Source organism: Paramisgurnus dabryanus, chromosome 12 (genome assembly GCF_030506205.2).
Source record: "Paramisgurnus dabryanus chromosome 12, PD_genome_1.1, whole genome shotgun sequence".
Classification (NCBI taxonomy): domain Eukaryota; kingdom Metazoa; phylum Chordata; class Actinopteri; order Cypriniformes; family Cobitidae; genus Paramisgurnus; species Paramisgurnus dabryanus.
This window is the reverse complement of record NC_133348.1, coordinates 5,549,908-5,575,095: the sequence shown is the minus strand read 5'-3', so window position 1 is coordinate 5,575,095 and position 25,188 is coordinate 5,549,908. Positions and strand designations below refer to the sequence as shown.

The 25,188-nt window shown below is 37.3% G+C and overlaps 1 protein-coding gene across 1 annotated transcript in view; it reads left to right on the top strand.

Annotated features, from left to right (window-relative positions):
* The first annotated feature begins 3,651 nt into the window (after nt 1-3,651).
* The window catches only part of dcbld1 (discoidin, CUB and LCCL domain containing 1), a 37,798-nt gene continuing 16,261 nt past the window's right edge, over nt 3,652-25,188 (top strand). The window contains exons 1-7 of the mRNA XM_065256255.1: nt 3,652-3,900; nt 6,625-6,843; nt 11,690-11,833; nt 12,351-12,408; nt 14,159-14,231; nt 20,416-20,549; nt 23,658-23,695. Of these exons, the coding sequence (XP_065112327.1) occupies nt 3,825-3,900; nt 6,625-6,843; nt 11,690-11,833; nt 12,351-12,408; nt 14,159-14,231; nt 20,416-20,549; nt 23,658-23,695 (742 nt within the window). The 5' untranslated portion in view covers nt 3,652-3,824. The remainder of the gene's footprint in view (nt 3,901-6,624; nt 6,844-11,689; nt 11,834-12,350; nt 12,409-14,158; nt 14,232-20,415; nt 20,550-23,657; nt 23,696-25,188) is intronic.

The window sequence follows — 25,188 nt, the reverse complement described above, 5'->3', positions numbered from 1 at the left end:
ATTCTCCGGAGATAAAATCTCTCAGGTATTTCAGCAATCCTTTTATTAATTAAAGGGAAAATGCATTACAAATACTTCAATACGTTTATAAACTTGCCCATGGTTTCCATTTATTTACTTTTTAGTTTCTTGGTTTTGCTTTATCTGGAGACGTTATTATGACTCAAAACGTCTATGGTATTTTTTCCAAAGGTGCATTTCCATTTATAATCATTCTAGCTATTAAACATGCATATCTGAAATGATCATGACCGCACAATTGGAAACTATACAGTACTATGGTATTCATTTGAAATTGCAGATATTATACAGTAGCGTTAGCCTATATAAACTCTTTGGGGAAGTTTTCCGGACAGGGTTTAAGTCTAGTCCCAGACTAAAATACAAGCTGTCTTAACTAATCAGCTTGAATTGACGTATCATAAATATATCAGTGTAAGGTGTGTTTGTAAAACTTAAATTTCCTAATATACCTCATAGAAAATGAACTTGTTTTTAGGCATTTTTTTAAACATCATAGGGTGAAAATCTGACTTTTTATGTTTAAGTATTAAGTATTATTGGGTCCACAGTGCTTCTATCAACCTAGAAAATGTTAAAAAGAACAACCCAGTAACTTAGTTTTGCTAAACCGTTTCCTGCAAGCACGTGAAAAATTTGGTTATTCGGATTTCACCTGTTTTGTGAGATAGGTAGCGAGTCTTATTACAATAATACCGCCTCTTAATCTGCACTATCCAACCACGTCACTGCTATTTAGTGCAGAGAGAAAGAGAGAGAGAAAATAATTAACAGCACAATTGAGATTTAATTTCAACGAACCACCATCATTGTGTTTAGTGTTTGAAGTTCATCAACTTGAACATGAATTTTAAAGGACAGACCCAAAAAATGGCACATTTTTGCTCACACCTACAAAAAGGCAATTTTAACATGCTATAATAAATTATCTGTTAGGTATTTTGAGCTAAAATTTCACATACACTCTCTGGGGACACCAAAGATTTGTTTTACATCTTTTTAAAAAAAATTATAATATGACCCCTTTAAGGACTTCATTGTGCTTCATTGTCCATTGTGCTAGTATAATTTTAAAAGGCATTACAGATATGTCTTTCCCTATAAGGATTAAACAAAAAGATTAAACAAAAACACTTAATTGATCCAGAAAACGTTATCAGCGAGATTGCTCCCCCTCAGCTGTTAAAGAAATAAGACAGCGCCATCTTGCGTTAATCTGTGGTTATTCACTTGATTGGCATTCAGAGTTATTCAAAAATCATCTTAATAATCAGTATTTCTGTGAATTTCATACTATCGACAAGAATTGTCCAAAATAAACCATGGTTTTAACTAATAGGCTATTATAAATAAAAGTTACCTATTCTTATGTGCTAAACAGATTTACAAACATATGGTCCACATAAAGTATTTTTTATAGCTCGTATGTTTTATTTTGAAATTAGGAATACACAGTTTTCGGAAAACAGATAAGATTTTATAGCAACAAATTAGACGACTATGGACTTTCTCTTGGACATTGAATATTTTTACATTAACCATAATTTTCCGCTAGGGGGCGCAATGTGTTTAGAAAATTTTGCATCACAGTAATTCAATTCAACCTGCCCTAAAAATAGCATAGAGATACTATATGTGGAAAATAAATCTTCATACACAGTCAGTAAGGGTTTTACATTTGCTTAAATTACTTCATTGTGTTTGCTGGGTTGTATTTGAAGCTACAGCAAACATTAAACTATTACACTTACAAATATCCCACTATCCCCTGTGGCCGGTTGCATAAACCTTTAAGACTAGTCTTAAAAGTTAGTCATGAATTTTTTTCTTCAAGACTGTGACCAGTTGCATAAACCTTTAAGACTAGTCTTAAAAGTTAGTCATGAATTTTTTTCTTCAAGACTGTGGACAGTTGCATAAACCTTTAAGACTTGTCTTAAAAGTTAGCCATGAATTTTTTTCTTCAAGACTGATTATAACTGTTTTAACTGTGTTACATAGAAAGGTAGATTAGTCTAATTTAAATCTAAATAATAAGACTGATTAGTCCTAACTAACTGCTAGTTAGTCAGAATCATTCTTAAGACGCATGACATCACGGCTATGTTTATGCAACTGGCCACAGGCCTATGTGTCTTTCATCTGATTCCTATCTGATCTTTAGGTTTGTCCACTAGGTTTGTTACAATGAGAGTCATTAAACCTTATGGTGCTGGATCATAGACTGCCGGATGTTAAAGACAGGCCTGTATTCTCCTGGGACTGAATACCAATCATATGCTGTGGAGTCTGTCCAGGGCCATGTGTTGGGGGAAATCCACTGGTTGCTGTCTGGAATTAGGGCACAGAAAACAAAACAGGAAAAATTATATAATACTTGTGTTTTGATGCAAAATCTTTTCTATAAAGTAATACTTAACTGATATAAACTAGGTTGTTTTAATATAATTGTGTGTATGTATATATATATAAGAGATTTTAGCTTACTGTACAAATTGTGGCTCAGACTAAAAATGCATGTTTGAGCTGCTATAATTTCCAAACACCTTGCACTGACACATTTTAACATTTATCAGTGCCATTGTTTTGTCTTGAGATGCACACCAGTATTGTCTTTAGTAATGTTTGTTTGCAAACACTACCTAAAGGCCAAGTCCTGGATTAAAGGTGCCATAGAATAAAAAAACTGTATTAGGCATAGATAAGAGCTGAAAAACAGGCAAATCTCAACATAACATCAACTGTGACATCACAGGCGAGATGTACACCCCCAACATTAATTTGCATATTAAATAAATTGTTAAAATGCTAAAAACAAAGTTGTTGCTCCTGAGTAAGAGCTATATGCTAGTTAATGCTATTATGCTAGCTTTTAGGTTGAATTTCTACTATTTACTTTACAGTTATGTTTTGCAGGTCAATACTGAAAAAAACAACAAAAACTTACCACTCAGAAAGTCCATTAACAATCTGCAAACAATTAGTTGTTCCTCAAAATCTGTTTTTTGAGGAACAATATAAGGTCTGTTTGGAAAAAACAGATTTTGAGAAACAATGTAGTTTACTAATGTGAGCTACTGACATGAGCCTCAGAGCAGAGCAATCAGAGCAAAGCTCAATATTATTATTCGTGACCCTTACAAAAATAGACCTTTTTCATTCAAAGGACAAATCCTAGGGTTGTAAATGTAAAAACAATTCTGGATATTTTTTGCATTTAATACGGTTAAATACCTTCTATGTAAATATCAAAGAACAATTTGTTCTTATTATTTCAATACGTTCTTTGGCACCTTTAATCAACATAACTCAACACATTACCAGTTGGGACCCACAGAAACCATTAAAGTTTCCATTAACACAAGAACTATTTTCGATTATAACCATTAAATCCATTAAGACTTATATGAAGGTTTTTTTTGTCAGGAATATTAATACTTTTTCATTTTCAAACTATATTTTATTTTATAAAAAGTGGTCCCAACACATAAATTCATCATAAAAATGGCTTTTGTACATGCATCTAAACATGTGTATCTATTTAATATTCTGTCCAATTTTACTCAATCTCAGTTTTGTAACTGTCCTACATGAGGCAGACCCGTCAGACGGGTTCAGTAACCGCTTGGTGCCGCCTATGGGAAACACGGAAGAGTTCATTCAAGGCGTTTTGAGAGCGTGGGCTGCTAATCCACGGACACACACACATACGCGAGAGTTTTTCCACTGTAAACATGCTGTCGTGAAGCTTCTCCAATGCGTCCTCGCGTTTTACTCTTGTTTTACTTTGGCTTTAATCGGAGATGTCTGGATTCACATTACTGCATGGACTGATTCTCGTTTGCTCGATTCAACCGCTCGTGTCCGCCGAGAAACCGGGTAAGTGAACAAAAACAAGACAGATGATCGGACACAAAAGCGTCCTCGGCTGATGTTTGGCGGTCTGATCGGAGCTAACAAATATTTTAAAGGACTTTCTGCTGTTTGTATGTCGATGCGATACTTTGTATCACTGCAAGTGCGCGTGGATAGTAAAGCGTTACAATGTTTCAAACGCGCGTTCGCTACATTTGTTTCAGATGCTTTATTTATAAACTCCATATGTTTCATTGGTAATTTGACTCGATGGTTTTTATAAACAAGTTAATGTATGAAAAGGGATCTGTGTTTCTCTTTTTCTGCTTACCTTATTTTTGTCAAGTTGGGGTTTCCTTTGAACCCGGGCTGTAAACGTGGAGATTTTAACGTGGGACATTTAAAACAGATTTTAAACTTCAGGAAAAGCTAACTTTCACACATATTAAAATAGTGTCGTTTACTTTAGTTTTTACTGTAGTAGATTGTAACATACTGTAGTAGTACACATAATTAGCCTAGTGCACTTTGTAAACGTATAGTTTAGTATTTGTAGTATACTATATTACTATAGTGAACTGGTCAGCAAGTTAAATACTACATCGTACATGCTTATGTTTTTTTAGATTAAAACACTACATTGTAGTGTATCTAGACATTTAACTACAGTTTATTATAGTAAATACAAAAGTGATAGAAAATACGGAGGGTTTTTAGTCAGAAAATGTGCTGAAAACATCAGAAATACAGCAGTTGACACAAACATGCAGGCAGTCTCGCAGTGGGCCTGTTTTGCCTTCCAAGTGCCTGAATGTTTTCACATGCAGATGAGATGGTGCTTTGGTCATTCATCTCGTGACAAGCCTGAAATTTCAGGTGATTTTACTGATGGGAACTAATTTACAAATTTGTTTTATTTGAGGTTTTGAACCTCGGTTACTCAGAATGCTTGTATAGCTGCTGTGTTTTTTTTTTACATATTGAACTTTCAATTATAAATTGTGGCATTGCCGTTTCCTAGAACTATGTTTTTAATTGTATCACAAACTGAATGAACTAGCTTGACCCGATACTTGGCGTTTGTTGGGAGACGTGCATTGCCTGTACATGCCGAACTCACTGTGTTGTGAATATTTTGTGCTCCACCCTGGGGCAGAAGATGGCCAGGTGTTCCTCGACATGCTGAAAAGTCAGCCATGCTCCTTTCTGTTAGAATAAAAAAAGCTTCCCAGGATGCTTACAACCTTTAATATATTGGATATATACTATATCCAAAAATGTAGATGTTGTAGCTTATTGTATGTTCGGTGGGTTTGAACATTCTTGATTCTCCCTGATGAATGTGTGATGTCATTCATCTACCCCACCTGCCCTAAGGTGGGTCCCTTCGGTTGATATTTTCCACCCACCTATTCAACCCAAACCCCACATCTGGACGAAGTTCAGTCGCCACCACAGAGGCCACTGTGTCCGCTTACATTTAGCACTGACGTAACCCAGGCTGAGGTCAAAGAAAGCATTTTTGTTAATCCCTGGTTAGTGCACGTCCCCTTGGAAACCCACAGTTTCTGAAGAGCTATTTATAGCATCCATACCTTGTGTCATTTAAGAATGTCTTCAATGTCAGAAACGTCCATGGTCTTTTACTGTTATGTGCATACATCAGCATCAAGTTCCTTTATGGCTGCTGGTGTCGCAGCTGTCCGGTAGGAAAGGAAGAGTTGTTGGTGCCATCACAGGTGTGAGTGCCTTTACTGTGAAAGACAGTGCCGTAACATATCAGTAAACCGGCTGAAGTGTGAGACTCTGATTTGTGCATGCACAAATGTGCATATGGACTCATAAACCCCCCTGCGTGGGATCCCATCACCCCTGTCTCATCCACAGGGTCTGAACGCAGCAGCTGACTGTTTCTAACACCCCACCTTTGTCTCTGTCTCATCCTTGGAATGAGTAGGTTTTTTCATTTCTAATAATGAAATCCAAGTTCAGGTCCACCTACTGTAAGTGAAGGCTTCTTGTGTTTTGACTTGTCTTAGGGGCCAAAGGCATGGACGTGTTGAAACACCATTTTAATTTAACCTTCTGTCTGCTTCTGTGTGACATAATATTGTTTGATTTATGCTACGTTGCATGTACTGGCTTGTTGCAATCGTTTGTTGCAAACTAGGAATAAGGGATTCAGGGTCTGTGAGAAACTTGTTTGCATTTTTTATAACAGATTGGATATTTTGATTCCATTGACTGTATCTGTAGAATTTTGTGTAATTGGAAGTAAATTCTTTGGTTCCAAATAAAATGGCTTAATTAAATAAATGCTTGCAAACATTTCCACCATTGTATTTCCACCCGAAGCAAATGCTTTCCACCACAGTAGCTATACACAATATGAGGAGGGAAAATGCTATATGTGATAACTGGCTATATTAGGCTATATATATATATATATATATAAACATTCAATTATTTCTGGAAAATAATCTCTCTTTTCAAACTTTTTAATATATTAAAGCAGTAACATACCGTGACTCTTGAACCTAGGCCCTCTACCCCAATCAGCAGGCTTCTGAATGTGAATAAAGCAAGATTTTTCCAAAATAGAAAGACAAAGACATTTAAATCATTTGCTTATAGTTGTCTCTGCACAAATACGCTTTATGCACTTCCTGATCAATAAATTAAAAGTTCAGTTTCTCCAGATATTAAATTCTTAATAGCTCATTTTATGATCTCTGTACTCTCTTCTAGATGATGGTTGTGGTCATTATGTCCTGGGCCAAGAGAGCGGCGTGCTGTCCTCCAAGAACTACCCAGGAACTTATCCCAACAACTCCTGGTGTGAGTGGCGGATCCGCGTGCCCATCGGCCACACCATCATCCTTAAGTTTGGAGACCTCAATATGGAAGAGAAGGACTGTGGGTCGGACTATTTGGAGGTTCTGAAAGGATCCTTTGGGGCAGAAACTGGTGAGCTGTTTGAGTCATGTATTGCATGGATACTTAAATATTTGCACAGGAGGATTAACATTATGTGACCTCGTGTGATTAGAAATTACCCTACATCTGAATTTGGTGTGGCGCTTTTTGAGATATGCATATTGTGAGTTGCACTTTGACGAATATTATCACAGGAACTCGGTGTTCGGTGAAATATGACAGGTCATTTGCGGGGGAAATTTTAATTTACAAATTACAGACATGGCCGATTTGCAAGGGATCAGGATCATAGACAGGCCAGCAATTATTACAAATGACTAGAGGTCAACAGGTAATACTAATATGGTGTGAATTGAGCTGTAGAAGTTTAGAAGTTGTAAGGTATAGCAATTTCCAAATATGGTCAGTGCAGCCAGAGAAATATCAGATGTTTTGTCTGTGCTTAGATCTTGAAAATGTCAACTGTTGTGTCTGGGCTTCTTTGTTTGATATGATGCATTGAAATGTTTTATTTATTTATTTTTTTGTTTGTTGTTGTAATGCCATTGGAACGTCAAAACATCAAAGAACCTGAATAGTTTTCTCCTCAGGCTTTAGGAAGATTTGAACAAGGGGCCTATTGGTGTTAGGATTAAGTGGGATTTTCCCCCAAATGATCAATCAGGAATTTTTCCTATAAATATACAGCCGCAGAAAATATGAAGAGACCACTTTTTTACTTTAATCATCATTTCTAGGTGTATTGTGACCATTTTAGTCCAGTGTTTGTTGAATTTCAACAAAAGCAAACCTCTTGCAAATGTAAAAGACTGAGAGCAGGACAAGACCCTTGAAAGATGCGACTAAAAATAAACATTAGTATTTTGTTGTTGAGTAATTAATTCGAACTTGTTTCCTCTGGAGTATTCAAGATCGAAAAAACACTGCATCTTTTTTTTTTGTTATTTTGGCCATGTTTTCCCTATTTCAATTTTCAATAAATAAATGCATATATAAACATAATTTTTATTAAGAGTTTGGCAGAAATGTTGTCAGTAGTTGACAGAATGAAACAAAAATTATAATTTTACGATGTAAACGCATACCTATAAATAGGGGTGTAACGATTAACCGTGCAAATGCACGTTTTCTCAATGAACGAATTTGAATGAGTTACGGTGAAATCCCGGCACATCCGAACGCCAGGGGGCGCTCTTGTGCAGAAACTCCCTTTGTGCCACAGAAGAAGTAGCTTTACAAACGCTATTCCAGGAAATGTCTACAGGAATGTTTTTACGCTGCTGTTCAAATTGTTTCAGGTATTTTCATGATAATAAATAATATTTTGAATGATTTTTATTTAATGAGTGTTGCTTTTTTAATTTCACGTTATAAACGACTCAGACTCATAGTGATTTTAGATTGATAAGGACTTCCTACTGATCACAGAGTCGTATTACACGCACAAGCTGTGCATGAAACAAAGAATCGGAGCCTTGCGATTCAGAATCGATTTCACACAGGCATTTTTAATGGGACACGCGATTGAATCGTTACATCCCTACCTATAAATAATAAAACTAGAAACTCTGAACTGAAATAGTCTCTTAAAGGATTACTCCAGATAATTTACTCACCCCTTTGTCATCTAAAATGTCTTTCTTTGTTCAATCGAGAAGAAATTACGTTTTTTGAGGAAAACATTCCAGGATTTTTCTCAATTTTATAGACTTTATTGGACCCCAACACTTCACAGTTACAATGCAGTTTAAAATTGCAATTTCAATGCGATCTCAAACGAGGCATAAGGGTCTTATCTAGCAAAACGATTGTCATTTTTGGCAAGAAAAAACAAAAATATGCACTTTTAAAACACAGCTTCTCGTCTTCCACCAGTCATGTGACACACCAGTGCAGCCTCACGTAATTGCGTAAGCATGTCGAAAGGTCCCATGTTACATATATAAAATGCAAATTTGCAGACCATGTTAAACAATAAACTGACACAAAGACATTAATTAGTTTCATTCCACATACAACAACTTCTGAACGGTTCTCTGTCTCCACACTTGTAAACAGTGGGGCGGTAGTTTCGCATACGTCATCATCTGTAACCTTTTGACGTGATGACGTATTACGTGAGGTCGCACTGGCGTGTCACACGGCCGGTGCAAGAAGAGAAGTTGTGGTTTAAAAGTACAGATTTTTTATTTTTCTTGCCAAAAATGAGAATCGTTTCATTAGATAAGACCCTTATGCCTCGTTTGAGATCATTTAGAGTCCTTTAAACTGCAATTTTAAACTGCATTAAAAACTGTTAAGTGTTGGGGTCCATTAAAGTCCATTCAAATGAGAAAAATCCTGAAATGTTTTCCTCAAAAAAAATTATTTCTTCTCGACTGAACAAAGAAAGACATCAACATTTTGGATGACATGGCGGTGAGTAAATTATCTGGATTTTTTTTTTTTTTTAAGAAAATTGACTAATCCTTTAATTTTGTGATATAGGTGATCATATGGTCTTTAGTCATACTATACTCCCTCAGAGCACATTACTGTGAGTAAACCTGAGTAACACATTTCTATCAGAGCTTTACAATGAGCTGGCAGACGTCACAGATTGATGAATTTACTGTAAAGCAAGAGGAAACCACAAAGGCCAATTTATCGGAGGAAGTTTAAAGTTAAAAACTACATGTTGGCAGTTCCTTTAACCCCTGCATGAGTTCCTCATATCCTAAAGGATAATGTCACTTGTTATCACTTGTTTGTTCCCATTGCTTAACTGCTAAAGCACGATGCTACACTTATAAAATGCTGGGTTGTTTTAACAAAATATAGACAATTTCTCTGTTAATTGAACTCAAACTGGAAGGAAAAGTTGTTTCCTTTAAATTGTGACTGGATATTTACATTTACATGTATGCATTTGGCAGATGCTTTTATCCATCCAAAGCGACTTACAGCATTTACATTGTATCAGTATTGAGTATTAACATTAGATTAATATGTTCCTGTCTGGGTTGAGTGAAAAAGTGCAGTCGCAGTGACTCATTATTGAAGCCTGAAGTGAAATATCAATGAATTTTGGATTTAGCGAACAGGGCAGAAGTCATCTTAAGCACATGAAAGCTCTCGCACTCCGTCAGTTTCCACCTCTCCCAAGTGTTTAACCGCAAACAGCATCACGGTTTGAGAGTCAAACCTCAGACACATTCACTGATCAAAGCTTCAGCTGTGGGATGACTGAAATTCCTCTCTGAGTGACTCTTGAATGGTGGTTTGGAGCTGTGGGTGATTTGAAGCTTTGTAGTGGTGGGACGTTTGACAGATACGTCAGTCACACTTCTCATTGTTTTGACCCTTCTGCTTCGTTATGAAGTTTAGCATACTGATAATCATAAGAGCTTCTTTCATCTGCGTGCTTTGTGTTTTCAATATTGTTCTTTAGTCAGCAGATGTTCCTTAAACTGACCACAGCAACACACCACCAGCTTCTTAAAGGGATAGTTCACCCGAAAATTATTTACTCACCCTCATGTTGTTCAAAACCTGTATGAGTTTTATTTATTTTGTAAGAAGATATTTTGATAAATGATGGTTAACCACAAAGTTGACTGTACTTTTTAAACTTTCATAGTAAGAAAAACAAATACTACGGAAGTAAATAAATAGTGATTTTTTTAATTATTTTTATCCCTTTAAGAATAAAGACTTTTCTTTGCTCATTTCTGTAAAATTACCCCAATGATCAAATTTTCTTTTTGCAACAAAACATTTATTTCGTTTGTTTATTTTGCAATTGGTTAGGGTTTATTTTGGACCCAATTTTTTATTTACTTCTGTTATCTACTTGTGTTCATGTAGCTTAATTGGTAGAGCATTGTGCTAGCAACGCAAATGTCATGGGTTTGATCCTAGATAACATACATCCTGATAAAAAGTAATTATAAATACTGGAAAAATATAGTTAAGTGTTGATTAAATAGATAGTAAGTCACATCTGCAAAATTCATAAATGTAAATAAACTGTTTATTTGAAATTAGATTAAAGGGACACCCCACTTAAAAAAAAAAAATGCTAATTTTCCAGCTCCCCTGGAATCCATTCATTTTAGCATAGCTAAGCATAATCCATTGAATCTGATTAGACCATTAGCATCACGCTCAAAAATAACCAAAGAGTTTTGATATTTTTTCTATTTAACACTTGACTCTTCGTAATTACATCGAGTAACAAAGACCGACGGAAAATTAAAAGTTGAGATTTTCTTGAATCGGAAAAATATCAAAACTCTTTGGTTATTTTTGAGCGTGATGCTAATGGTCTAATCAGATTCAATGGATTATGCTAAGCTATGCTAAAAGTGGTACTGTCAAACCCGGAGATGGGTTCAATGGATTCCAAAACGGTAAATTCAATTGTTTTTACTCTAGGGGAGCTGGAAAATAAGCAACTTTCAAAAAGTCCCAGATTTTGGTTAAGATTGGACTCTTTATATGTACCTCCGTATTAATGTAAAAATTGGTAAAAGAGTTAACACAAAAAGAAAATTACGTCATAATTTACTCACCCTCATGTTGTTTCAAACCTGTATAAATTTCTTTGTTCTGCTGAACACCAAGAAAGATATTTAGCAATCAAGCAGGAAACAGAAGCACCATTGTGCCAATACTACAATGGTGCTCAAAAACAGTTTGGTTACAAACATTGCTTCAAATATTTTCTTTTGTGTTCAGCGGTACAAATAAATGTATACAGATTTGTAACAACATGAGGGTGAGTAAATGATGACAGAATTTTCATTGTTAGGTGAACTATCCATTTAATTTTGAACAGGGTTACGTTTTAAACAAGTCATTTAAATAAACATCCCTTCATCTTTTTTTTTTTTAGTCGAATGGAAGTACTGTGGTGGTCCTGCATCCATGCCCACCCTGATTCACATCGAGTCCAGTGAGCTTACTGTCCGCTTTCGCAGCAGTCAGCACATCTCAGGAAGAGGATTTCTGCTTTCATACTCCATAGACAACAACAAAGGTAACTTTGTTTTAAAAGCATGCCCACACAATCCCATAAGACGTAACTCTGCCCAGATTCACAATTTGCTGTCACTTGCGTGCATGTAACGCTTAAGATCTCAGGAATCATCTGTGTTTCTTGGCTGGCCTCCATCCTTGTAACATGCCCTCTGCCCTTATTTTTTCATTTTTTAATTCAAACTTACACATTTTGAAATGTATCAAAGCAAATTTACAGTGAATAAAGAAAAGTGCAGGCAAATAAAACCAAGTAGTTAATCCAGAAATCAAAATTATTTACTCATACTCGTGTCATTCAACACAGATGAGTTTTTTTCTTCCATTGAATCCAGATGGAGATGTCAACGGGGGTTTATGTCTATGTGTGTTTTTGTGTGTCCAGGCATGTCACAGGAAGCAAGCCTGTCATCCTGTTGTGATGCTCATGTCCTGTTGTGCTTGTTGTTGTTGTTGTCGGGCCGTTTCCTACTCCATTTTTACCCTCATTGTATGTCCTCCTCTGCCTTCCTCCACAGAGCTGCTAACATGCTTGGACAGAGACAGCCATTTCCAAGCGGTACAGACAAAGTACAGGTGAGAGAATGTGCGCAAATGTTTGTGCTTGGTCAGGATCTATCAGCGTGAAAAAAGTCAGACGTGTGTAACTTTACAACTATGCAACTGTCTCTTTAATAAAGCCCTTCATCAAATAGTTTCTCACTGAGGCCATGTTTACACAACAACGTTTCAACTGAAAGCGGTAACCTTTCAGCTGTTCGTTTACACAATAATAGAGACAGAGCGCAGTTATGCTAATTTGAAAACTACGCCCACCGGGGGAAAACAATCCAACCGTCCCCATTGACTTTGTATTGCGAGAGGCTGCCTCCTTGTCCTTTCTGGCTTATAACAAAAACAGAATAATTCCTAAAAGCTGTTGTGTGACAAGGTGTACAGCTAACAAGCCAAAAAACCCAGAAATAAGTTTTTATAAGCTGTCCAGCCGTAAAACCCAGCCTTTAAGTGGATCGCCGACTACGTTTCCCCCTAGTGGGCGCAGTTCTTATAATAGTAATACTATGAAAAGTTGCCTGTTTCCAATTTTGTGTCTTTAAACGCTCGTTTCTTTGGGGTCGATAGCTTATAAAAACTTATTTCTGGGTTTTTTGGCTTGTTGTCACACAGCAGCTTTTAGGCATTATTCTGTTTTTCGTTATAAGCCAGAAAGGACAAGGAGGCAGCCTCTCGCTTTGTATCGTTTTAGTGCAATAATTGTTGTGTAAACATATCCTTAGACAATCTTATCTGCCATACTCATTTTAATCTATTGGCACTTTTGCATTGCATAGTACCCCACGGTTTGGTTTGGGTCAGGTCGGGTCTGCTCACCTCACTTTGGCTTGGTTAGCTTTTCCATCGAGTTTAGTAACACTTCGGAATGGGAGGGATTATAGGCGTGCCGTTACATTTGCGCTGCCTACTACTGTGATGATATACTAGTGAGAGGGTCATTGTACATTCCCATACATTCATTTATTTCTCAGTCCGCCACAAAATTAAAATTGACCATCACATATAGATGTTTGCACGTCGCATTTATCACTACCTCTGTCACAAATGACAGTTTCTGTACAAACACCAGTCAGTCGACGCGCGCCGCTAAGCCTCATTTAAGTTGCATTTAAGCATATATGCGAACGTGCGCGTCACAAATGTGTCGCCACAAACTGCAAGTCTGGAAAAAACAGTTACGTGTTCCTGATTCTCAACCTGTGAATGTTTTTCATCGCTAAAAGGGAGTTTGGGAACTTATAGCAAAGCACAGATGACAACGGGTTTACTCGAGACAGCGCAAGCTAGCACAAAGGTAAAGCTAATCTTTTACATTATAGCGATGGCGCTGGTAGTGACGATTCTCTCAGACCAATCAGTGATCTACAATGTTTTCGCATCACATTCTGGTATGAGCTCGGGTCGCTTGGAACCCCAACCGAGGTGGTCCTAAAAAATTATCGGGTACTATGTACTGCACCCAGTGGAGAGCCCCCAAAAGTATGCTGACCTAACCCAAACCGTGGGGTACTATGCAATGGAGTGCAATATCTTGTCTGATGATATGCCAGAAGACAACAAGTTGCAAATAGGGATGGGGCTTAGTAAAATTCAATTGAACCGATATTGCATAATGAAATCATGTGATACTGCATCATCACAGTAGTTCTAAGTTTAGTTTCTCACTCGACTGTTTTTAACCCACAAGTGTATCCGTTACCCTTGTTACCTTTCACCTATTATTAACTGACAGGTGTAAGCAGACATTTTGCTTTGTTCTCTCCTCATGTAGGAAGTACTGTCCGGCCGGATGCGCTGCTGTGACGGGAGACGTGTCTGGAGACATTTCCCTGGGCTATAGACACGTAAGTACCATCTCATTGTTTTTCTCAGGTGCGGCCAGCATGCGGTGTCTCATTCTGTATCCGCGGGATAACGTTATTCAAATTGCGAGGGTTATTTACGAGGGCGACGTGCGTCCACGATGCTTCCCGCACGGGTTTCAGTTGCCACTGCGGTCGCTGTAATGTGCAGGCAGGAGAAGCGGCTTTCCTGTTCAGATTTTCCCACAGGTGCTCAAACCTCCGGGGACTTTATTGGGAATGTGAAGCAGGCCTATAGTCGGGGGTGGAATGTGCTAATGGCTCGTCTCATTGTCTGTTGGGCATTTGTTGTGACAGGGCTTGTGTGTATATGAGGGAGCCAAGCAGTATGTGTTTTGGTGTGTGTGTGGATGGCTTGAGGACACGTAGTGTCAGATCATTTGTGCCGGCTCCATTGTTCTCCCTGGTCACTTAGTGGGCAGTGAGCTCTGAAAGAAAGCCGTTTATGTAATTGTGCATACCTCTCCAGTGAATCGGGGTCGGAGATTTGGGTTACATGAGGGATTGGTCGAGCTGCAACGGCTGGTTTTGATGTTTTTGTGTGGAATGAATCATGTGCTCGGGCTTTGAGCTATAACTCGAGAAGTTAAGGGCCGTTTCTGAAGGTTTTGCATTGTGGTAAAATCTTTTCCTGTTTGTGAAAGCACGACTTACGGCACGCTGTGCTGGTATTGCTTTTGTGAGCGTGATTGAAAAGTTATTTTCATCTAAATCTTGAACCTTTTTGTGGTGGTTTAGTCAATGTTATTGATCACTGTGGGATTTGTTTGTTTGGGAAAACAAGGTCCAAATGAATGTGTGAAATCAAGTTTTTGTTTTGCATTTTTCTTATTAAAGATCCACTGAAGTTCTTGAAAGTGCACAGCTTTGTTTGATACTATGACATTTCCACTGAAACACTCGGACATATTGAGTTCCCCTCCCCAATACCGCTTTGGTTTAGCTCATAACCTGGAAACTGATGAGAAGCTGAAGTGCAGAGTGATGTCATAAAAATCTTTAATCCGTTTTGGACAAAGTGAGAGACTTTCTGTTTTGAATGCTTATATCTGCTAAATGCAAATGTTGTCTATGTTTTGGAGGCCACTAGTTTATAGATTTCCGTAAAGCTAATATATCTACACTAAACATGATTTCATGGGGACTTTAATACTTTTAAGGTTATTTATTATTATACGGAGTGTCTATTTACACTAAGTGCAAGCGTCCCTTGTTGGCAAACGCTATTTACACTAGATAGATTAGGGCTGTAACAATAAATCGTGTGTCCCATGTAAAAGACCTGTCTAAAATCGATTCTGCATCGCAAGGCTGCGATTCTGTGTTTCATTCGCAGCTTGTGCGTGTATAAAATCATTATGAATCGGAGTCGTTTATAACGTGCATTTTAAAAAGCAACACTCGTTAAATAAAATCATTCAAAATATTCTTTATTATCATGAAAATACCTGAAACAATCTGAAGAACGGCGATATAAATATCCTCCTATACATTTCCTGGAATAGCGTCCGTAATGCTGCTACTTCTGTGGCACAATTGGAGTTTCTGCACGAGAGCGCCCTCTGGCTTTTGGATGTGGCGGCATTTCACCGCAATTCATTAAAATTCATTCATTGAGAAAATGCGCGTTTGGACGATAAATCGTTAGAGCCCTACTATAGATCATATGGTTTGTAGATCTGGCTTTTGATGTTCGAATACACCTTTTCTCTTCTCCCTTTTCCTATCACATATCACATCGTAAAGGCATTTATTTTCAATAATAAAAAAAGTTTACATTTGTGAAAATAAAGTGCCTAACGATAAGTATATTTTTTTTTGGGGGGGGGTAGGATTAGGGGTCAGTGTAGCGAAGGTTTTTATTCTCTCAATAATGGATCCATTTTATAATTTTAATCAATTTAATCTTTTAAATTGTATGTTAATTTTTGGACCCTGTTAATCTACAAATTTGATCATTTTATTTATTAAATAAAAATTATTTTCACCTACTGTAAATAGCATATCGCTAAGAAAATGCTAATATTGGCACTTAGTGTAAATAGATTATATCTGATGTTTTTCTTAGTGTAAATAGCCACTGCCTTTATTATTTCATTAGAAATTATATAATGCATTTTGATTAGTGCCATAGAAATAGTGCCGAATCTTATTTCTTATTTTACGTCAGTCACTTTACAACAGTCCAAACGAATGTTGATACACAAAACTTATGGCGGTGCGTAGCTCCAAAAATATCAAAAAACAAAACGATTGGCCCAAAAATATAAGGGGAATGTATTGTCTAGAGGCCAAAAGTGAGTGCAAAATGTTTTCGGGATCAATCGAAATGGCACTTATGAAGGTTTGGTCCTGATAACGTTTTGCACCTTTGTGGCCCCTGGACAATAAATTCTTTTAAGGTTTCGTGTGCAAATATCTTTTGTTTTTTGATCATTTTACGCAATGTTAATTTTTATTAATCATGAAACTTAGATTTTGAGTCCCATGTTTTTAGTGTTGTCTCTGACTTTAGGACCCCTTTGTATTTTCAGTTATAGTTGGTAAACTAAAGAAATACTGTAAATTTGGAAAAATGGGAGCATCAACTATCTTCAGTGTAAACTGCTGCCGGTCCATGTGTGCGACATCATTTAGGTTCTGAATGTGGGAATACTTCAGTCTGTCAGAGCGTGACTATCTCTCAGCACTGTGTTTTACTAATGATACATTTCCACACATTAAAATCATGTTTATGGGGGCTGGTTTTGCTTGAAGTCATTCTAACCCCAATCACGCATCACAGATTTTTAAGAAAGACAACAGAGACACGACTCCCAGCTCAATGCACACCCGATGGGGTCTTAACCAACAATAAAACACGGGGGGTGCATTTCCACCCCGCTGCCATCTGCTTTGATATGCGAGCAAGGAGGGCTTTAGAAAGAGCGGGAGCGATTGATTACTTCACATTGGCTTTTGTGAAGCGGGCGGAGAGGTGGATTCTGGGATTACAGACAGATAATGCCTGTTTAGTAAGGGCGTGAATCTGCCCACCAAAGCCGTTCAGCAGTTGCCTCAAACACAGATGCATTTATTTTATTCATTATTTTACATATTAATCTCAGCTCCAGGCTGCTCCGTGCTTCACTGAATGAAACTTGTTTGCACTTTGTACCGTCTTCCTCTTTATGCAAATGAAAGAAACTGAATTTCAGTAGGGCACAGTTTATTGTCTCTAATTTTGTTTTTGTTACATATGACGTCAATTAACAAATTTCATGTTCCTGTTGTATGAACATATCATTTAGTTTTATCTACAAGATGCCAACATATTTGAAAATAAATGTTTTGTTACTGTGCCATCATCATCATAAATCACAAGTAGAGACATTAGAAGATGTATTGATGGTCCGGACTGGAGGAGACATGTTCAGGTTAATGAAGCATCACTGTCTGAATAGAGAGCAGCTGTTTCTACAGATAAGATTTAGTGAATCTTCTGCAGTCCCGTCAGAGTAATGATTCACTAATGATGTAAATACAACACACCAGACCACACAAGAGACCCTCCCATCCTTTTCTGTGTTTCGCTGCAGCCCATAGTGTTGCTCAAGATGAACTCGTATTGGAAAGCAAAAAAGTTACTGTAAATCCAATATGTTAAATGCCCTCTCAGTTGAAAGTCGCTTTGAACAATTATGTCTGCTAAATGAATAAATGTAAGTTGTAAAATTCACTGCAGATAAGTTTTAATGAATTTGGTTTTGCAGTAAAGTCAGGCTCGCCTGTATCTCCTTAACATAAGGAGTCCTAGGAAGTCACGATCGAATATCACACAAAGAAATTAGCAGGTGTTGCTTGTCTTTTTCTCTGTGAATTGATTGGATATAGAAAAGTAGGCGTTTCGTCCAGAAATGGAACTTGAGGCAGACTGACAGTTGGAGGGGGCGGAGTTAACAGATGTTTACGCCCAAGTCGTCTAGCATCGGAAGTAAATTTTTTGAGTTTAAGTTTATGAATTTTGGAAAAAAAAAGAAGACTTCCAAGTGTCAGTTTTGATTTTATGGGGACTTTTAAGTGCAGCAGTAATAACATTTAATTTTTAACCAGCCATCGTTTTATAATTCTATTGACGAGTTATCTGTTCAATTAAGAGAAAACATTTGCATAAAAAAAACGTGTTCCTGATGAGGTTTTATAAAAATCTGTAATACTGTACTTAAGCAACATTTTTTTTTTTACTAATTTTAAACTGTGTTTTGATAATAGTTCTGAATCTGATCTTTAACAAAATTACTTCACAAAAATGCTATTATTTCAGATTTTTGTTTTAAAAAATTATTTTTAAAGAAAAATACCCATATTTAAGGGGGCGTGCACCCCAAAGCTTTTACGCCCGGGCCGGCGCATGTTTTTAATTTATTCCAATGGAATCTCTGCGTTTTTCAAATAAGCCGGCATTCTGAAGTTTTTCCGCGCTCGGTGCTGAGCGTCGAAAGTTGAAAGAGATTCAACTTTGGTTGAAAAACTCAGCTCGTCAATGTCAGTTCTCACACGGCCGTCCAATCACAGTGGAGGAGGGGTGGTACGAGTATCACAACAACCAACCAGCTCACTGGCAATTGGTGTCCTCAAGGCGTTTTCATCCATGTTTAAAAATGTTGGTGTGTGCACAACCCCTAGTGGTGCACCCCCACCAGCCACGGTAGAGGCGGCAAAAATGCGCTATTCGCACGTAGTTGGACACTTGAACATTTGAGTTCAATCGCTTCATTCGCGTGTGAAATTCTAGTCATTCGAGACATTCACGCAGAAATTCGCATCATGGGAGGGGCTTCTCCTACTCAGCTAAGACTTCGCCACTCCGCTCGCTTCCTGTAATCATGTCACTACTACAGCAAGGTCCTAATTGGTTAACGCAGTGGGGAAATCCACCAAAGTTCAGATTTTTCAACTCCCGCGGCAACACTCAATTCTCGCGGAACGCACGTTCTGCGCCATTCACGTTGCGCTTACCGCGTGTACCGTGCCACAGGATGCTTAATTGCATCTTTGCATTGACTTAACATGTAAATCACTTGCGCTTGCCGGGTCTACCGCGTCTGGTGTAAACCCTGCATTAGAGTGTATAAGCAGAGAAAACAATATAGATAGGATAAAAAAATCCTGTTTTGTTTGTTTGTTTGTTTGTTTGAAAGCAGCGGGTCTGTTCTTTCATTTGATATATTTGTATGTTTATATATTTTTAGAAGAACATTTTCCTGGAAGGCATTTTGTGAAACTTTTGTGAAAATTACAAAAAATACTGGTGGGCAACTTTTCAAAAAGCGAATGAGTTTGCTTTAGTAGGATGAATTCAGGATTGATGTTTGTTTTTGACAAATCTCAGTGTCAAAAAGTGTTCCAGTCTACTTGAATTAACAATATTTTTTACCTATTTTCACCCTATTTTTTCATTCATTTTGATTTTTGAATAATTTTCATTTTATACATTATCACTCGGCGTCAACTTGTAGAAATAGATGTGATCTTTTTTACATATTAAATCACTGTGTTGAAGGACCTTTTACTGTCATGGTTATGTTACCCGGCTCCGGCTGGGACATTTGAAATGTTTGTGTGAAGACGTTCACTTTGATAAAGTCCTAGAATAAGCAGTGTTTGCTGAGGAATGCTAAGCATTTCTATTGGATGCTATAATAATTACCGGTACTGTAATTGTTGCCTCTACGTTAAATTATAAAGTCTCCTCAGTCAGGCATTTTACATTATTCTGTGTTATAAGGAAAACAAACGCTTTGTGTTCGTTGGAGGTCTCTAGGCCATTACCAAATGCCAAAACAAATTTAATTGAAATACCTATGCTAGCAGGATTCATACAGGTGGATTACAACCCACATAAAAATACTGCAGTATACTTTAGGATTTACAGCTTCTTAGACCCTATAATGTTTTTTCCATAGTAAATATTTGTGCAAATGTATTTAACATTTGTGAAATAACCTCTTGGATAACAATCTTTCTGTACTTCTGTACTTATTTTGCTTAATTTTTAAACCTCGTACATGCATGACAACATAAACGTTGTCTATGTGTGAAAACATGCATGTTGAGACTTGTAGGCCTGTTCTTTATCCTCTTTCTCTCCATACCTTCAATATTGTTTCTCCCCTTTCCATTTTAGACGTCAGTTCTGTGTAAGGCAGCGGTGCATGCCGGGGTCATCATGGATCAATTTGGAGGACCAATCACAGTGGAGGAGAGCCGAGGGCTCAGTCACTACCCTGCTGTCAGAGCTAATGGCATCCAGTCAAAAGAGTGAGTTATGCTGTGGTTTCTGTGGTTTTTCCTGAATGACAGAAGCTAGAAACCTCAGATCTGATTAAGGCTACTTGCCATTTCAATGTTTTTATATTGTAGATTAGTGTGACATATGAGCTTTGCTTAGACATGGAAATATGTATATACACTTCCGTTCAAATGTTTAGGGTTGGCTCATTAAAATGTTTCTTATGGTATTTAAAATCTTTCGATCTAAAAGGCTACATTTTTGAAAGCTATTTTTTAAAGACAAAAATTGAGTACATTGTAAGGAAAAATGGTCCCTAGCTGTCACTAGGGCTCTACCCTTTTTTTAGAAAAAGTACACATTTGTACCTAAAGGGTTCATAATAGTACCTCAGAGGTAGGCATGTGCCGATCAGAATATTTGCAGCCGATACCGATTACTGATTTGTTGTCTTCGTGCGATGCAAATTTTTCAAGCTGATATGCAAGCTCTTTGAAACCATGTAAAGACCTACTTTCACTAAAAGGGTTGTTTTTACTAAACCATTTAGAGTACAAGCATAACTCTCTTTAGAGAGAAGACACTTTGAGCTTCATTTTTCAGGTTTCAAATTTAAAGTTAGAGAGGCTGAAGTAAATCTGAATAGATGTTTGGATAACATCTTTTTTATTACTAAAAATCTTAATGATAAATATGTGTGTGAAACTAGAAATGAAATGATCTCAAAGCCACAAGTCTAAAGAAGTTATGCTTCACGTTTGAGGTCAATAGGCCCAAATATTTTCCATGAAGTCATTGGAGGAACGAGCGAGTCAAATGTCGTCACGATTTTTGACAGCACTGTTTAAGAAAGTTTGAAACAAAGTTTGAACGCGGGTTTACGTGTTTACTAGAAGCTAAAGTGTAATCTCATATACAGTGTTACGACGTAAATAGTCCTCAGATTGTATATTATAATCTATTACAAGATGTTAATGCGAAATCTGATGTTAACAACAGACTAAATATCTATATTTCATGGATTATATGCATTTGTGGACAACGTTGGTCATTGGATGTATTCTATTAGACGTTTTTCATGGGTTATTCACACATCTGAAACAGACTGGATTCTACTCGGGATCGTAATATAAACACATAGGTAAGAAGTCCCGTGTATATTTTGCATGCTATCATCTGGACTTCTGTCACAAAATACTACATTTATGCATCTGTACCTCAAAACAGAGACCATACATTGATGCTAAACCCGTAGACCTTTTAAACAATGTATAGTAATGTTAATATTATTAATGTTTGTAGACAGCAGTCTATATAGATATTGTTAGCAGCGTTAAAAAAACTGACGTCATCCCGCCCGCGAATGAATGCGCGTCGAAAGGTTAAATATGTCACATGTTTTTATGAAATCTTTTTATACAGATTATGGAAAATCATTGGCAGTGTAAATGAACCAACAATCTAACGATCCTGGAAAATCCCAGATGCTTTTTTGTGTATTTTCCATAATCTCTGTGTGGAAATTGCTTAAATGGCACATATTAAGATCTTTTTAAAAAATAATGCCCCAGTGACAGCTAAAGACCATTTTTTTTGACAGTGTGACCCTAAACTTTTAATTAGTTATGTTTAAATATGCTTAAAATATTTTTTAAAGTGAAGTTTGCATTTGTGTATTTCTTGACAATTATTTAGGAGAGAGAACTTATTTTGAGGCTGCTAAAACTTGACAAAACAGGTCCATCCATCCATGCCATAAACAATGGTTAGATTTTGCTAGATTAGGCCGTTTAAAAAATTCAAACTAGTTTGTCTTTTGAAAGCCTGTCTTTTCCTGACAAGTCATAACAAGTCTTCAGATCTTCATCTTATAGTTGAATGTGACCTTCAGATCGAGTGCATGTAGGGATTCCTGCCCTGTTAGTGTGATAAACGGTCAGGGACATTGTCTGGACGGGGTTTGTTTCACAGATGTGTCACATGGGATGGGGGCGGGTTGACAAAGATACTCCGATTGCCTTTTATTAGTGTCTCTCAGGACGATTTGGTGGTCTGCTGAATGCTGATTTATCAAGCCAATGAAAGATTTCGACAGCCAGATAGAGTTCATTCATTTAGACCAACCTGGTGAAAATAAAGCAAGTATTACTATCTAGATGTTTTGTTTTTGATGTTCTTGATGTTGATGGTAGATGCCAGACTTGAACTTGTGTCAACCACTTAAATTCAAATGGCAGCATTTGTTGTTATGGACAGCTGGAAAGCAAAGCAATCTGTCTATATTTGAAATTGATTTCGTAATATTTCACATCATAAATAATGATAACCGTTTTAATGATGCAGCCGAAAGGTGCTGGTGACATCAAGCACAACTTCTAAATATGAATCCCATGAAAGATGTATGTGAAACGTAACTCAGTTATATTGGTTATTCCAGATTGATTAGTCAAGCTAAATCTATCATTTCCACTATAAGGAGATTATGTTGATGATTCAACAGTCCTCAGGGTCTGCTTTCCTCCATCGAACAATAAAATCCAATATGAGTTTCAGTAATTGCATTGCTTTGATTTGGTTTGATGTCAAGCTGGTCACGTTTCTTTGCCTGTTTCGTGGGTGCTAATTACATTTGATTCATTTTTTGCATTGATTTTACTTACATTTGTCACACTTTATTGCTCGTATTTGCTTCGACGGATATTTGCCGGCACGCAATGCTCCATATATCCCTTTTTTTTCACGCCGTCGTAACCACTTTGCACCCTGAGCTTTGCCTCGGATTGCTCAAATGGCATAAGAATAGTGAAAAACTTATCACAGCCAGGAAGTGGGTGAAAATTACAGGTTTTTAAGTAATAGCTCACAGAGAGGCAATTTCCCAGCGTGCTCCCCTATAATTAACACCACACCGGCTCTTTTCACGACCGCAGATGTACCCCAGTTCTGTCAGACGGGTGGATGTGGGATGCATTGAGGGAGGTCTAGCCAACGGCGTAACTGTGATTTGGCATATGAACAAAAGATTGACAATGGGAATCTCCCTGTTGGCATCAGTGGGAGTGGCCTTCGCATGACATGTCCTTAATTAATCACTGTAATAATCATCTTTTAAGACTAAATTGTTTTTTGTCTTACAGTGGATCCTTGTCTGAAGCCTTCACATTTGTCACAAACGGTAAGATCTTAATTTTCGTTTTTGGCTGTACTAAACGTTAAATTCTGTACGGGTTCATGTTGACATATAATTAGTTTTTGCCACCTGCTGTTTGTCCTGCTGTCGACACTGTGTTACAGTTTTGCTCGACTGGTATATTGACAGCTCTGTAAAAAAGCGGATGTAGTTTGGAAACGGAGCACATTATTTATGGTTTATCAGAATGAAGGGAAGGCGTGGGAACATCTTATCACCTGGGTTTGTTTTTACTTCGGCTTTTTGAATATGGCATGAACCTGCTTCCTCTGGAGGGCATGTCTGTGCAGATTTGTTCACACGCCGCATGCCAGACGTAGACCGGTGCCAACATGAGTTCCAAAATGTTTACCTTCTCTGATGAGCTGGATTGCATCATTTCTCACTGACAATTAGGATACATTGATCGTCTACTGTTTGCTTTCGTGAAACACACAAGCTGCAGTCAATTATTATGGATTTATCAGTGCGTCTTTCTTATTCGATATCACTTTAATCTCTTATGGTCCAGAGATTGTGGATTTCTGAAAGAGTAGATGAGTTCCTGGTGACAGCAAGTTGATAGATTTTTGGACACCAGTCGATGAATGTCAATTGATTCACAATAACCCAATTAGCTTAAAGCCTGTGCACAGTTAACAATGATAAGTGTCCTCAAAAAAGCCCCTTACGTAATGCTGAGGTCTTTCAAGATTTTGACGATACTCAATAGATATCTTTGTACTTTTTCTTTTATGTGGAGTAGTCAAAAAGTTGCTTTCTTTTGCACCGATTAAAAATAACATGATTTGGACTAAACTTTTCATTGATGTGTGGTTTGTTAGGATAGGACAATATTTGGCTGAGATACAACTATTTAAAAATCTGGAATCTGAAGGTGCAAAAACATTAAGAAAATCATGATCTTTACTTAAAGGGACACTCCGCTTTAAAAAAATATATATACTCATTTTCCAGCTTCCCTAGAGTAAAACACTTGATTCTTACCGTTTTGGAATCCATTCAGCTGATTTCCGGGTCTGGCTCTACCACTTTTAGCATAGCTTAGCATAATCCATTGAATCTGATTTAGACCATTAGCATCGCGCTCAAAAATAACCAAAGAGTTTCGATATTTTTTCTGTTTAAATCTTTACTCTTCTGTAGTTACATCGTGTACTAAGACTGACAGAAAATTAAAAGTTGTGATTTTCTAGGCCGATATGGCTAGGAACTATACTCTCAAACTGGAGTTATAATCAAGGACTTTGCTGCCGTAACATGGCTGCAGGAGGCGTAGTGATATTACGCAGTGCGCGAAAATAGTCCCCTGCTATAGAAAGTTACCAAGGGGACTATTTTCGGGAAGTGAGTAATATCACTGTTATTTTTAGCGCGATGCTAATGGTCTAATTAGATTCAATGGATTGTGCTAAGCTATGCTAAAAGTGCTAGCACCAGACCCGGAGATCAGCTGAATGGATTCCAAAACTGTAAAA